At 45.4% G+C, this 16,505-nt stretch overlaps 1 protein-coding gene across 2 annotated transcripts in view; it reads left to right on the forward strand.

The window, feature by feature from the left end:
* Positions 1-16,505, forward strand: part of RAB11FIP3 (RAB11 family interacting protein 3) — a 92,133-nt gene that overhangs the window by 46,244 nt on the left and 29,384 nt on the right. For both annotated transcript variants that reach the window (XM_081131410.1, XM_081131409.1), the window contains exons 2-3: positions 3,571-3,664; positions 10,670-10,761. In XM_081131410.1, coding sequence (XP_080987536.1) covers positions 3,571-3,664; positions 10,670-10,761 — 186 coding nt within the window. The remainder of the gene's footprint in view (positions 1-3,570; positions 3,665-10,669; positions 10,762-16,505) is intronic.

Genomic DNA, 16,505 nt, shown 5'->3' on the forward strand with positions numbered 1-16,505 from the left:
TCTACACCCTCGCCAGCACTTGTCATTTGTTGATTTGTTGATGGTAGCCATTCTGACAGGTGTGAGACATTGTCATTTTAATTTGTATCTCTCTGATGATTAGTGACTTTGAGCATTTTTTCATGTCTCTTGGCCATCTGCACATCCACTTTGGAGAAGTGTCTGTTTAGGTCCTTTGCCTGTTTTTTAAAAAAAATGTTTTTATTGATTTCAGAGAGCAAGGGAGAAGGAGGGAGAGATAGAAACATCAATGATGAGAGAGTCATTGATTGGCTGCCTCCTGCATGCCCCCCATTGGGGATCGAGCCCACAACCCGGGCATGTGCCCTGACTGGGAACCTCCTGGTTCATAGGTCAACACTCAGCCACTGAGGCAAGCTGGCTGGGCCCTTTGCCCATTTTTTAATTGGGTTGTTTGTCTTCCTTTTGTTAAGTTGTATCAGTTCCTTATATATTTAGGATATTAACCCCTTATCAGATGTATCATTTGCAGATATCTTCTCCCATACAGTGGGCTCCCTTTGCATTTTGTTGATTGTTTTCTTTGCTGTGCAGAAGCTTTTTACTTTGATGTAGCCCCATTTGTTTATTTTCTCCTTTGTTTCCCTTGCCCTATGAGATGTGTCTGGAAACATATTGTTATGAGAGATGTCTGAGATTTTGCTGCTCATGTTTTCTTCTAGGAGTTTTATAGTTTCACGACTTACATTTAAGTCTTATCCATTTTGAGTCTATTAAAAAATGTGGAGTGCTTCACGAATTTGTGTGTCATTCTTGCACAGGGGCCATCTCTGTATTGTTCCAATTTTATATGTGTGCTGCACAAGGAAGCACTGGAATGCTTCTTAAAGAGACACTTCCCCTCATGACTACCATTGCTTACCTTGAGTAACAGTTGAATAGGAAAGGTAGGCTAACTGCATGGTTCTTTTCCCTTTATTAGTTTTCACAATGATAAATTGGTTCATTAGTGTCCTTCAATGATGACTAGTTATTTTTTACCATAATTATGCTTTCATTGATTAAAATGTAGTGTGTTTCAGTCTGTTGTATTTATCATTCTCATCAGTGTTCATATTGTTTCAGTTTTGGCTGTGCCTGAGTTCTTTGATGTGACCTAATAAAGTCTCTGATAGCTTCTTTGCTCTCAGGTATGACAAGATATTCCAGGTTCAACTTGCACATAGCCTGGCATTTCTCCAAGGGTACTGATTCCTTTGAATGGAAATGGAATTTAAATATCACAACCTAGGGGCTATGGGTGCTCAATGTTAATTGGGCAGAATTAGAAGGTTTTTGTTTTGTTTTTAAAACTTCATGCTTGAGCCCTGGCTGGTGTTTGCTCAGGGGTTAGAGCGTCAGCCCATGTACCAAAAGGTCACAGGCTCAATTCCTGGTCAGGGGCGTGTAGCTGGGTTGCTGGTTCGATCCCCAGCTGGTCTGGGCACATTCAGGAGGCAACTAGTCACTGTGTCTCTGTGACATCAATGTTTCTCTGTTTCTCTCTCTGTTTCTCTCTCTCTCCTCCTCCCTCCCTCCCTTCCACTCTCTAAAAAAATCAATGGAAAAAAATATCCTCGGGTGAGGATTAAAAAAAAAACAGAGCATGCGTGATACTCATAGTGATGTGGGGACCCTACTCCTCAATACCTGGGATGATGGAATTTGAATATTCTTGTGTTGCTGCTGAAAAGTTTAATGATAAAATGATTTTTTTTTATAGTTACTTGATTTTCACATAGCTATTCAAAGGATTTTTTTCCCTTTAAAGTCCAAAAAATTTACCAGATTAAGTCTTGAAGTAGCTCCTTTGGGACTGGGAGTTGATTTTCTTAGGTACACCATGTAGTCTTTCAATATGCAGTTAATTTTTTTAAGGGAAGTTCTCTTAAATATAGTTTTAAGATTTGTTCTGTAACTTTGCTTTGATTTTTCTTCTCAGGGACTTCTGTTAGCCATACTGATGTATCATTGCCTTACTCTTCAGTATTTGTCATTTTCTCTTGAATTCTTTTTATGTCTTTGTTTATTTTTTATAGAGAGAGGAAGGAAAGGGAAAGAAAGAGAGAGAGAGAAACATCAATTTGTTGTTCCACTTATTTTTGCACTCATTGGTTGCCTCTTGTGTGTGCCCCGATGGGAGATTGAACCTGCAACCTTGCCAAATTGGGATGACGCTGTAATCAACTAAGCAACCCGGCCAGGGCCTTTATTCATTTATTTTTAAGAGCTTGTTTAAGTATAATTTATGTGCCCTAAAATTTACCCACTGCAAGTGTACAAATCATTGAGTTTTATTAAATTTATAGTTATGTAGTCATCACCACAGCCTAGTTTTACAATATTTCCACACCCCAGAAAGATTTCTTGTGTGTTAGCAGTCATCTCACTTCCACCCCACAATTTCTAGGCAACCACAAATCTGCTTTGTATCTCTGTAGATTTGTCATTTCTGAAAATTTCCTGTAGATGAAGGATATAATTTGTGTCTGGCCTTTTTACTTAGCCAAATGTTTTTGAAGTTCATTCATGTTGTAGTATGTGTTAGGATTCCTTTTTATGGCTGAATAATAGTCTACTGTATGGATAGGTGCTCTAACCACTGAGCATAACTGGCCAGGGCAGTCTTTTACCCATTTTTAAAATACTGTATTTTTGTCTTCTTGTTGTACTGTGAGATTTCTGTTTTTCTTCTTTTTTTTAATCCTCACCCGAGGATGTCCATTGTTTTTCAGAGAGAGTGGAAGGGAGAGAGGGAGAGAAAGAGAGAGAGAGAAACATTGATGTGAGAGAAAGAGAGACACATCGATTGGTTGCCTCCTGCAAGCACCCCAACTGGGCCAGGGATTGAGCAATCGAAGTACCTGCCCTTGACTGGAATTGAACCCGAGACCCTTCAGTCTGCGGGCTGATGATCTCACCAGTGAGCCAAACGGTTAGGGCTTTATACATTCTAGATACAAGTCATTTATCAGATATATGATTTATAAATATTTTCTCCCGGTCTGCCTTATCTTTTAGTTTTACTAATGGCTTTTGAAGTGCAAAACTTTTAAATGTAGATGAAATCCAGTTTATACTTAGAAATATAAATGCGTCTTCTTTCTGAAGATTTTCATTTTCTGTAATATTCATGTGTGAATTATCCTACTTTTTATGATTCTTAGGTCTACTTGCCTAAGTTGTTTTTCCTAAAAACTCTGCACAGCTGTCAGAATGGATGCCTGGGTCTGTGCTATGTGTAGTAGTCCAGATACTGGCTAGAATAATACCTAAAATGTTGACTCCGGATTATCTTTCCACTCAAGAAGTGTGGCTATTGACTTTTGAGAGCAGGATCTTATTCCATGATTCCCAGGTGCTGTTGGCACCTTCTTCCTAGTTTACCGCCTGTTCTCTGTCTGGAGCTGTTGGTGACCTTTGGCTCAGAGGAACCAGTGGCTCTTATTTTCAGCACCGCACCTGGCAAGTAGGCTGCTTCTCTGGATGTGGTGGAAAGGTCAAGTGCATGATATTCCCCTTCCAATTTTGTAAGCACTTGAGTAACATATTCTCACTTGGCAATTGCAGGTGAAGGACTTAACAAAATACTTGGATCCCAGTGGGCTCGGCGTGATCAGTTTTGAAGACTTCTACCACGGGATCACGGCGATCAGAAATGGAGGTCAGTTATCCCTACTCTGCTTTCATCGCCTCACCCCTTCCTCAGCTCCACCACTGTCCTTCCCTCTTGCTCAGCCACCCCTTATTAATGACCCTCACTCCTCAGACTCCTTTTGCTGAACTTAATGTCTCTCCTGCTCTTTGAAGCACCTAAAATGCCCCTGGTTTCAGGATGCTCGCTCTCCTTTCCTGTTCTTTGCTCCTCATACACCCTGTCTTCCAGACTTGACCGACTTAATTACTTATCCCTAATGTTAGAGAGCTACTGCCACTTTCCCCAGAGAGTTTTTAATGAAAACTTTGACACTTACAAAAATTTTGAGAGAGTTACAAGTGAACACCCGTATGTATATCTGTCATCTGTATTCTGCAGGCAGAATTTTACCATATCTGTTCCTATCTATTCAGCTGTCTATTTTCCTTCTAATGGGATGCATTTCAAATCCGTATACTTCCATACACTTCAGCCAAAATGCTTCAGCGTGGTATCAGTCCTCACCCAGAGTTCAAGATTTGTTTGCAGTCTTTTTAGAGTAAAAATTTACCCACAGTGAAACCTTGAGTGTGCCATTCAGTGAATTTTGACAAATTCTTAGGTCTAGTAATGCATATCGCTGTCAGGAGTTATTAGCATCCCCCCAGATAGTTCCCTCATGGCTTTCCAGTAATCCCTCCCTCTTATTGGTACCTTTTTTTGCTGATTTTTGTCACCATAGATTAGTTTTGTTTCTCGTGGACTTCATGTAAATAAGATCATCAGTATCTGCTCTTTCATCTGGCTTTTTTCCCCTGTGTGTGATGTTTGAAATTCATTGTGTTGTTTCAAGTATCAAGAGTCTGTTTCTCTGTTGTGGAGTAGTGTTCCATCATATGCTTGTACTCCAAGGATGGATACTTGTTTAAAGCTAGGGTAGTACCAGTTTGGGGTTATATATAAAGCTTCTAGTGAAATTCGTGTGCAGGCCTGTGTAGACACGTTTTCATTTCTTGGGGTCCTGCATCTGGCAGTAGGGTGGCTGGCTATGTGTGTGTGAGTTTAGTTTCTTGCAAAACTGCCAGATTTTCTTCCAAGTGGTTGTACTATTTTACTCTCTTACCAGTTGCCCATGCATGTTCCTCTTCAAATGAAACTCAAGCTCTGAATAGACCTTTCTTTCTCATTCTTCATCTTCAGCCAGGTGCTGTTGGGGTCACGGTGTTGGGAAGTCACCAGTCACAGGCTTTTCCCCTCCTTACTGCACCTTGTCAGAGAAAGAGGGGCATAAAGAGACAGCAGAGCCCACAGTCATCATGGTGGCCCAGTCAAGGGGGGTACCCTTGGACCCGAGGTCTTATTAGCAGTTGTGATCGAGTCTCACCTGTCTTATATGTCACCTCCCCAAAATTATTGCCCAATAGTGTCACATAGGGCCTGGGTTTCCTAAACACCAAGTCCCAGATGGCTTTGAGTAGCATTCTGTATATGGAGCCCTGTGTGTTACTACTTCTTTCACCTAGTCAGTCCACACACATATGAATACAGCACAGCCCAGAGACCCCGTGATGAACCAGCAGCCAGGGACCTTGTATGTACAGAGCATGCAATGAGGGAGGGAACAACAGGGCAGGTGCTGCTGCTGTCAGTGTGACGGGTGGGGGTTGAGCTGCACAACCTTAGCACAGGGGATGATGACATCAGTGTATTTCCTGGGACTAAAACCAAAGGGCCGGGAGGAGCTCTTGGCCTTGGACATGCCCCTGGTGGTCTCTACCCCTTCCAGCCGAGGGTTGAGACTGTATTTCCTCGAATTCAGGTGGTTGAGGAGCCCAGATTCCTCTCAAGTGTCAAGGCTGGGAGCAGCAGTGGTAGCTGGGTCCATGGGTGTGGGCAGTGGCCAGTGAGGGATGGTGCTGGGGCCATCTGTATGGCTCTGAGGCCCTCTCTAGTCAAAGTCTAGGCTGGTGGCTGCTCTCTGTTCTTTTGGGCCACAGTTAGTACGAAATGGAGCAGGCTCCTCTGCAGGATTCCTGGGAGATCATGACGTGGGAGTCAGTGCTCCCTAAAAACTTGTGGTTCAGGCAGGTGCAACCCAGTCCACTGTAATAAAATTATCTGGCCGTTGACCTCCCTGGTGAGGGAGAGGAGCTGTCTCTCTAGAGGCTGATTCTCTATCTGTCAAGCAGGAAGGGTTGTTGGCTGCTGACCTGTGTGATTTTCTCATGGGTTGCATGTGTCTTGAAGTTTATATTTATCAATCTAGTGAGAGAAAATGTCATCTGAGAATGGCCCATCTCCTTGAGTCTTGATCTTCCTTAATGGGCAACTATCACCCTGGATTCGTTGAGATAGGGCCTCTGCCTGTGCACCGCACCCTCCACCCTCTTCCTTGCCTTTGCCGGGCATGTTCCTACTGTAGCTGGGGCACTCTGTCCTTCCAAGGGGCTGGCAGAAAGAAGCCTGAGGTAGGGCCCTGGGAAGGATTTTGGGTTCTTTGTCTCTGCTTGAGAGGAGCTGGCCAGGGCTCTTCTGTCTATATCAGAGCTCTCTCCAGTCTGCTCTCCCACTTGAACCTCTCCTTGCTTACATGACCTGCTATATGGGGTGTGTCCCCATCCCCCAGGCACATGGCTCTCTACAGCTACACCTCCTTCTGTATCAGAGAGCAGCCCCTTGCTACTCTGAGGCCCCAAATCAGTTCACCTTGGGAAGGTCCTGCCTCTGGCCAGCGCCCACACACCACTGAACCCCACTAGGATTGCTTGGGTGTCTGTTTTTGCATTCTTGTTGGTAATATTTCCACTTTGATTTAATTTAAAAAAACCCAACCCAGCCAGTCCTGTAGTTATCATGGATTCTTCAGAAAATAGTGCCATGTTTTTCCAATGACAAGAACATTCTGGAATAGAAGTGTCTCCAGAGGGCGAGGCTTGATTTCAACATAATACCACATTGCGGGTGCATCATAGGTGATGTCCCCCCACCCACCTGCCCTGACTTTAGCCTGTGCAGAGCAGACCCCTGCTTCTGAAGTGAGATGGTAGAACCTAGAATGTGGGGGACAGTCTGCTTCTGGGGTGTGTGGTTGAGGGGGCAGAGAGTTGGGAGACCTTGGACAGGGTTGGTGAGGGGGTTGGCCTGCCAGCGGATGGGGCAGGGTCCTTGAGTGGGTGGGCTGAAGAGGCTTTAGTGATGAGAGCTTGAATCAGGCTGGATGGAGGGGCAGCCGCCTAGGGAGGGCACAGCTTAGACCTGTAAGGACTATGGGTTTAGGTACTGTTGAGCCAGACTGTTCCAGACTCTGGAAAGTACAGAGTCCCCTGCCTTTAGGAGCTGGCGTTCTCTTGGAGGACAGCCCACAGGCAATGAGGCAGTATAGTTATGAGAGCTAATAGGCACTCAGGAGGAGGGTGAAGCCAGAGGTGGTCAGTGGAGGCCTCCCTGAGAAAGTCTGGGAAAGGGTGGCATGGTCCAGGTGGGGGACCTGAGGGGAGCATCCCCTGTGCATTTGGGGGTTGAAGGGAGGTCACTGTGGCTGGTTTGGGCCATCAGGATCAGAGGTGCATGACTGGGCTGTGGGCACTATGGGAGGACTTAACCTTTTTGTCAAGAGGCCTCACAGTTCAACTGCAGCCCCAGACTCCCTTTGGAAAGGCTGTTGAGTGGCCCATTGGCTCAGCACCAGCAGGGCAAGTCTATCTTTTGGAGTGGGCATGAGCGGCTGGGCTTCCAGGTGACTGCAGCTGGTGTGGGCTTGGGGGACACCTCACCCCGTGCATTGGATATACTGCAGTCCTGCTCAGGGCTGTGGGCTTGTCTTTACTGTTTTTGTAATTTGTAATTTTTTGTGTGCAGTTTGACTTCATCATTTAACTTTTGTTAGGAAAGGAGAGTGAAAGTAGAATTAGAATAAAAGCAAGTCAAAGATGATTGTGAAATGTTATTTCATAGCATTTGGAAGAGTGGAAAGTGTGATTACTCTAACCGAATTTCAGTGCAAGTTCACTTTGGCTCTTCTCTCCAGTGTGCCATCGTGACCACACACAGCCTGTCTTGTCTGTCATACTTTTATTATGTATCCAGGAGAAGCGTAGCAAATGACTGGATATATTGACCCAGTTTGTAGGGAAAGTGCAAGGAGATTGTTACTGTCATAGCCACAGGCCTTATTTCAGGAATAGAATGAGACAGAGAGGGAATTGTTACAAATAGGCCATTGCTCTGACTGTTCCCTTCCCCCTCTCTCCTCCATCTTCCTCTCCAGGCTCTGGAAGAATAAGATAAATGCACATTAAAAATTTCCACTTAAGCCCAGCCAGTGTGGCTCAGTGGTTGAACATCACCTATGATCTAGGAGATCGAGGTTCGATTCCCAGTCAGGGCACATGCCCAGGTTACAGGCTCAACCCCCCGCAGGGGGCGTGCAGGAAGCAGCCGATCAATGCCTCTCATCATTGATGTTTCTATCTCTCCCTCTCCCTTCCTCTCTTGTATTAAATTACTGAACCTTAAAACTCATTCCAAAAAATAAAAAATTTCCACTTAATTGAAAATTGTTTTAGTTTTTATAGAAGAAAACTGATAGACGGGTTCTGTTTAGTTCCCATCAAGAATATAAAAATGCCAGCTATGTTCACATTTTTCTCTTCACCATGTGGGGCAAGACGCCTAGATCATATGCCCACTACTGGAATGTGAACACATGTCTACGTGACTGAAATGGTTGGCTAAGTTTTGAGAGTTTTAAATTCTGTGTTTCAGTTTTTGGAAGTGTAAGCAAGATTGTTAACATTTAAAAGGGAAAATAGGCCCCAAACAGGCTAGCCATTTACAAAATATATGTGTGATCTCAAACTGCACTGGGATAATGGTCCTCCTTTCCTTCCTGTCCCAGAAACCAAAAACTTCTGTCCACAACAATCTTCTCCCCCTTCAAAAAGAGCACAGATAGTTTTCCTGTAGTTCACCTGCACCGAAGATCCAAATCTCTGGTGTAGGGGACTCCAAGGCTGTCATCCGGCTTGGCAGGCAGTGAGTGCTGGAGCCAAAGGCCAGCACCCCTCTGCATCGGGTCTAGCCTGCTGTGCTCTGAGACTCTTTCACTCCACTGTAGTTTGAGCCACTCAGATATTTAGCCACACTCCCAGGGAAGACAATACAAAACAACAGCCATATAAGGGATTTTGGTTTAAGGGTCTTAATCACTAGTGCAAAGCAGTATTGAATTGGCAAAGGCATCTCATAATTACTGAATGCATAAATGCTTGAATTTGCATAATTGTTGAGGGAAAGCATTATCATTGAGAGACCTCTTTAGAAACTGGATGGAGTAGCCATGTGTTTAGCTATTGCTCTGTGGTGAGGTTCCTTCAACATTCATTCTCCCTTCCCCATTTATATTGACTGTTATAGTGACTTCAAACCACTGACCCTTCAGAACTTGGTTGGGGGATGTGAAGGGCAGCATTTTTCCCACATGGTCCAGTTGTAGCTGGTAATGATCGTTTCAGAGTACTCTCCCCAGGAGCATTCAGGAAGCCCTTCTCTTCCATTTGGCCCTCAAAGACTCTACTCCACTTTTTAAATAAGTGACTGATGTTATGTTAGATTATGTGAAAGAATATTGAATAAGTAACTGATATATTTTAAATAAGTACTACTGTGATCTCTTTTCTGCTCACTCTTTGACACCCAGTATGTGGGCTTTCCTCACCAAGCAATTCTCTGATTCTCTGCAGACCCCACCTGGGTGTCCTGCAATTTAATTCATTCTGAGATCAACTGCCCAGAGTTAGCACAGACCCCATTTCAGGTGCCCAGGTTACCCTCACTTCTGTTTGACACAGCTCCTTCCTTAGGCTTGATAATTTGCTATAATGGCTCATAGAACCCAGGTTACAATTAACAGCCAGATGAAGAGATATATATAGGGCAGGTCTGGAGGGCCCACAATGCAGGGCTTCTGACCCGGTGGAGTTTGGGATGCACCACTCTCCTGATATGATGTGTTCACTAACCCAGCTCTCTGAACCCCCCTCATGTTGAGTTTTCTTATGGAGGTTCCATTACACAGGCATGACTAAGTCATTGGTCTTTGGTGATTAGTTCAGTCTTCAGTCGCTCCCTCTCTAAAGAGGTGGGGGTGGAGCTGAAAGTTCCAGTCCTCTAATCACAAGGTCGGTTCCCCTAACCAGCCCCATCCTCCAAGAGTTGCCTCATTAGTTTAAACCCGGGTAAGGTTGAAAGGGACTCGTTAATGAATAACAAAAGATGCTCTTTCCACCCCATCATGCTGGAAATTCCCAGAGTTTAAGGAGCTCTGTGTCAGGATAAAAACCAAATAAATATCTCTTACGATGTGACAGTATACAATAGTAAGGCAACATCAGGAAACATCATTCCATAACTTACACACTCTTTAGAAAGTGTTACACCTGAACATGGCCAGGAGACTGTGGAAGCTAGTACCTTTTCTTGTGGGAATTGGTTGTGTTTGAGAAGTGATGTTTCTATTGCTGGTGTCAGAATTACAGCCTGTCCATCATGAAAAGATTGCTTTTCTTTTCAACTTTTTTGTACTATAAAATGAAACATTTATTGTAGAAGATAAAGGTAAGTAAAAAAAAAGAAAAGAAAAACTACCTGTGAGTTCACTGAGGACAAGGTGTTATTTTGGTGCTATTTCATCATACTTGCCCCTCCCCAAACATGTACAGTTTGTCAAAAAATTAAATCTGGCATCTAATACTTTTTAAAGCCATGAGCAGTGTCATAGAGCTGATATTGTGCTCTTTCTCTTTTGCTATGCTGCCCAGCTCTTTTAAGAAGTAGTTACCATTTGGCCTTGACACCACTACTTAAGAACTCTGCCACGAAGTGTTGTTTTAGCCAGGGACCCGCTTTCTTGTCCTAACCTTTTTCCCCCCTGGGTTTCTCACAGCCAGTCCAGGCTCCATTGACCACTCACATAGTTTCCCCCATGACCTCTCTGCGTGGTTACCTGCTAAGTCTGGGTCTTCTCTCCCGCAGATTCTGATGGCCAACTGTGCAGCATTGTACCTGCCCAGGACGAGGAGCCACAGGCCTGCCCTGATGAGTTTGAGGACTTTGTTACCTTTGAGGCAAGTGGTTTTCATGAGAGAGCTGAGAGGGAATTTGTTGTTACACCTCTTCCTCTGTGCAAGTCCTGCTTCACTTAGTGGTTCCCTGGGCTGTTTATATAAGAAAAGGCTGGAAGGGCAAGGCAGGGCTCCCTCTGCAGCCCTGTGTACACTATGGGTGGCACCATAGTTGGTGGGCTCTGGACTTTGTGGGGCTCTTGGCTGTAGCACATGGTCAATGGGTGTCTACTATGAGTGTTACACATCTGAGACTCTTGACAGGAGATGCTTCTGGGTTGATTGTTAGTAGAGTGACAGGCTGAACAGTTAGGACTCTGGTGTTGTTGTCATCTTCTGCCAGGCTGCCAAGCAAGGCCAGAGCAGGGGACTCATTTTGCTGTTTTAATCAAATTTCAAACCAGCCCAACTGGTGTTGCTCAGTGGTTGAGTGTCAGCCTATGAACCAGGAGGTCACGGTTCAATTCCTGGTCAAGGCACATGCCCTGGTTGCTGGCTCGATCCCTAGCAGGGAGTGTGCAGGAGGCAGCCAGTTCTCTCTCATCATTGATGTTTCTCTCTCTCTCTCCTTCTCCCTTCCTCTCTCTGAAATAAATTTTTAAAAAATTTCAAACCATTTTCTGCATCTACTAGCGACCTTTGATTAATGCCTTGCTTTACTCCACCCCCTGTCCCCAGAAGAAGCCAAGGTTGCTATGATTACATGATGTTGGTAATTTTTCATCTGCCAAGGCTTGGGGAAGGTCTGTGAGCACAGCCACAGAAGACACCACCATCACTGTGTCCCACCAGTTGGGAGGTGGGGTGGGGCAGGTGCCAGGTGAGCCCAGTTGGCTGGATCTGGAATTTTTTTTAATACACTGGAAACTCCTGAGTCCTTGAAGAGCCTTTGGGGAAGGCTGTGGTGGCCACTGCCAGCCCCTTAGCCCTCTGTTACCCAGTGAGGGGAGCCGGGTTAGGCTGTGGCCCAGTGGGCCTGACGCCTTGCATGTCAGTCCTCTGAGCCTTGGCTCCTTTGTAAAATGGGGGGGGGGGTGTGTGTGTGCAGCCACTCTGAATATTAACTCACCACAGGATTCCTCCACTGCTTTCCTTCTGTGTCTCATGTCCCTCCTATGAGGAGCTGCCCTAGGGATTGGTGACCCCTCAGATAATGCAGGCTCACTTCCTGACTATCATTTCTGTCAGCACAGACAGGCTCCCCCCACTACCACCAGGCCACCTGGACATGTTCACCCTTCACAGCTTTGTACCAGCTGGGCCTGAGCCCCCCCCAACAGCAGAAGCCACCTGCCTTTTGTCCCCTGTGTTCATTCTGGGTATGACTAGGGGGCTGCCAGGCCCAGTCCTGTCATGTGGAGGCCAGTGCCTAGCTGGGATTTGTACTGACTTCGAGGCATGGTGTGGCCAGGTGGGAGACCTTGGGTGTCATGACTCTGATGTGTCAGCTTTCAGATGAACTGCCAGCCCCTGTGACTGAAGAGGCTGCTTACACGGCCTGAGTAGGAAGGTTCTGTGTGGTTTGGCACACCTTGAATTTTCTAGGAGTGCAGCTAGATCAGGAGGAGAGCATTCCTTTTTTGTTTGGAGCACCTGGAGAATTGCCTTTCCAGCAGTATCGCAGGATCCTGTCACTTATGTAGTCAGCACTGGACCCTTATGTCTCCTAGAGCATACACTTTATCATCAGTGTTTTGTTTTATTCCTCTCACATTTCTGCTAGGACATTACATCGGTTTTTTAAAATATTTTATGTGTAGGTCGGTGTAGTTGATCGAACGGTGGTCCCCCAAAAGACACATCTTCCCAGAACCTGTGAACATGGCCCTATTTGGAGAAAGGGTCTTTTCAGATGTAATTAAGTTAAGGATCTCAAGATCAGATAGATCATGCTAGGTAGAGTGTCCTTAGAAGAGAAAGGGAGATGACACAGAGGGGAGAAGGCAGTACAAAGATGGAGGCAGAGGCTGGAGTGATACAGCCACAAGTCCAAGGATCGCCAGGACCCTGCAGAAGCTGGAAGGGACAGGAAGGGAGAATTCAACCCTGCTGACACTTTGATTTCAGACTTCTGGCCTCCAGAACTGTCAGAGAATACATTCCTATTGTTTTAAGCCACCCAGTCTATGGTAATTTGATATAGCAGCCCCAGGAAACTTAATATAGTGTTTTATTACTCAGGATAGTAAAAGACATCAACACATTTTGTACTTGAAGTTCCCATTTGGTCTGAAAGAGTGAGCCACTATAATGGGGCTGCCTCCCCTGAAACCTGGGTGGAGCAGGCAGGGGTGCTATTTGACCACGGTCCTCTTTTGTCCTGTGAGTGAATGGATTTCCCCCTTAGTCCACATGACTGGCCCTCCTGCCTCTGTGGTTGCCTCGATCCTGGGGGGGATGTGCCAGCTCCCACCTCTTGCCTTGGGATCGCATGGTGGGAACCTGACATTTCAAAAAGTATGCAACAGAAATGCTTCTCAGGTTTTTAGATCCTAATTTTTTTAGAATGGAGGAAATATATATTTTTTAAAATATGTCTTCATTGATTTCAGAGAGAGGAAGAGAGAGGGAGATAGATAGAAACATCAATGATGAGAGAGAGTCATTGATCGGCTACCTCCTGCACGGCCCCAACTGGGGATCAAGCCCGTAACCCAGGCATGTGCCATGACCAGGAATCGAACCACTATCTCCTGAATCCTAGGTTAATGCTCAACCGTTAAGCCACGCCAGCCCAATGGAGGAAATATTTTTTTTAAGTTTTTTTGTTACTTAAAAAAAATTATTACACTTTATATTTTAGCAGTTTTAAGTTTTCAGAAAATGGAGCATATAGGACCGAGAGTTCCCATCACCCTCCACACACACTAACTCAGTTTCCCCCATCATGAACATCTGGCCTTAGTGTGGTACAATTGTTACAACCAATGAACCAATATTGATGCATTATTATTAACTAAAGTTCATAGTTTACATGAGGGTTCGCTCTTGTGTACAGTCTCTGTTTTTTTGACAAATGTGCAATGTCATGTATGCACCATTTTAGTATCATAAGGAGTAGTATCACTGCCCTAACAATCCTCTGTGATCCCATGATTCCCCCCCTCCCCCACCCCCCCACGCTAGCATGCAGCAACCACTGATCTTTTACTTGTCAGTGGTTTCTTCTTTCCAGGATGTCACATAGTTGGAATCACAGTGTATGGCCTTTGCTGACTGGCTTCTTTCACTTAGTAATATGCATTTAAGGTTCCTCCATATCTTTTTATGCTTTTTAGGGGAGTGAAACTAGGTACTATGAAACTTACAGAAAGATTGCTCTCTTTTGAAAAAATGCTAGCACATTGTGTAATCTTTAAAAGTCCAATAAAAATATGAGTGGAGAATATGTGCATTATCCAGATACCACATTTGGAGATCCTCTGTGGAGATCTTTGGAGATAAGCCTTTTATTGATTTTTCTAGCTGGGCACAGGACAGTGTTGGTCAGGGGATCCTGTGCAGGAAACTACTGATGGACTGCTGCTTCTGGTCCTTTTCCTGCCGGGGCCGTTCATGGTTTCTGTAGCTCCCAGCATTTCCCTGAGCATCCCTTTAGCTCGTTGCTGGTAACAGAACTCATAGGAGAAAGTCACTGATGTGGCCTGTCTGAGAAGGGGAAGAAGTGAGGAGGTGACTTAGGCTTGTCCCAACGTTCAGGGAATGAGGTTCTCGCCTGAGAGCCTGAATGGGGTGGAGGATGGAGTGCCGGAGGCCTGCAGGGGGTGATCGTTGTGTATCAGGATTTCTGGAAGGGGATGGGAAAGTCATAGAACAGGCACAAACAGAACCGATAAGAACTATCCCTGCTGTACCTCCTGTGTTCCTCCCTCCTTTTCCCACTATCAGCATCTAGAGAAAAGAGCTACCTTAATAAAATATAACAGGGAAATGTGTCTTTTGTACAAACTGTTAATCAGAAAAGTTAGAGAGTCAAGAACAAAAGCCATTCTGTTTTGAGATATGACTGTTTGTTAAGAACCAAGCAAGGGCACTTCCTGAACTTTGCCCCCACCTCCGCACCCCCCACGCCTGCCACAGCAGGAGGTTTAACAGAGCATGTCTGAGAGCAGGTTAAACTTTTTCCCTGGCAGCGATGTACCTTCAGGTGAATGCACAGGTTTGGCAGAAACCCCAGCACAACTTGTCTGTTGAGAGTCTGGACGGAAGGCCCTAGCACTTCTGATACGATGGGGAGGCTGTCTCCAAGAGCGTGCCCTGGCTGGAGCCGGTGTGTGGAGCCAGGCCCAGCCTGCAGAGCTGCCTGGGCTAGCATCTGAGGGTAAGAGGAGGCTGTATTGTGGTGGGACACAGGCTCACACTGTGCCCAGTAGTTAGTTTCCCTCTGAGGGACTACAACCTGGACAGTGGGGACCCCAGAAAGGGTTGGCCACACATGAGTTCCTCACTGGTGGCTCTGTACATGGCCTTCCTTGTCTGTCTGTTGGCAGATTGTTAACTGGTGAAGGTACCATTAACATGGAGTGAAGTTTTCTAAGATGCACTTAGATTGCCACATGAGTTCATCTGAACAAGTGTAATTTGTAAACATTTTTAGTCGGTGGCATAGACTTGTGGGCTTCTGGGCAAAGCTAGGTCCTCTCTGGTGGCAAATATGAATGGATGGGGAATGTCTGCGAGCTGCTATGTTTTGTCTAGTAGACTATAGGTGAGCATGCACATGATCTAAGATGACTTTCTGCCTCTCTTGAAAAGCAGGTGTTTACCTAACTGCCCTAGAAAACTTCCTGCTGGCTGACATTTATTTGGGGCAGCTTTGACCAATAGAAACTCACCCTCAGGGGCTGCACAAGTTTGGCAGCACCTGGGAAATGAGCTGTCCCTGTCGTCCTGGCCATTTGGCCCTCCCTAGGTTTTGTCCTAGGTGCTCATGGAGCTGATCAGTCTCTTGTCCCCTTTGGGTTGCTGTCTGTGCCTCCAGGATGCATAGGGAGTTCCAGATGAAAGCGTTTTTCCCAGTACCCCCACCACGGTGTCTGCATGTTTATAGCTGTGCTGTGGGGACAGGACCTTCATGACACCACTTATTTATAATTTTGGGCAAATTAAAGTGTAAGTGCTAACATAAAGCCTTTTGTGAAGTGGTGAACAGTGTTCATTTGCATACCACTCATTTGGTGCAGGGGAGCGGGTTTGCTTTAGAAAGGAGGGTGAAGGTAAGAGCGTGTTCACCCTCCTCCATCTGTTTAAAAGGTGGGGAGATGCCCAGAATGAAGTGTGTGAGTGCCTGACTTGAGGCAGTTAGGTTTGTTAGCTTCTGCCTCATTATTTCTATGTCAGTGGAGAACTATTTCCATCCTGAACCGTTCTGGCCAAGCTCCAAAGGAGTTTGAGCTACAGCCCCAGCCTCAACTAGATGACTGATGGCAGTTCCTTGCAGGTGAAATAAACAGGCCCAAGTGCCCAGACCTTCTTTCCTTCCCTGGGAGAAATACTAGCTGGGTGCTAAGTTGATTTGCTCTAATAATGCTGAGCTGCTATCGAGGTCATGGGGTCCATGTGGCCCAGAGAAGAGCATCGTGCATCTATTAGGAGTGGTGGTTGGTTGGCTTTTTTTTTTTTTTTTTAATCCTCACCTGAGGATATTTTTTCCATTGATTTTTAGAGAGAGTGGAAGGTAGAGGGGGGAAGAGAGAGAGAGAAACATCGATGTGAGAGAGACACATTGATTAGTTGCCTCCCACACG

The sequence above is a fragment of the Miniopterus schreibersii genome (genome assembly GCF_964146895.1).
Source record: "Miniopterus schreibersii genome assembly, chromosome: 3".
In the NCBI taxonomy this organism is placed as follows: domain Eukaryota; kingdom Metazoa; phylum Chordata; class Mammalia; order Chiroptera; family Miniopteridae; genus Miniopterus; species Miniopterus schreibersii.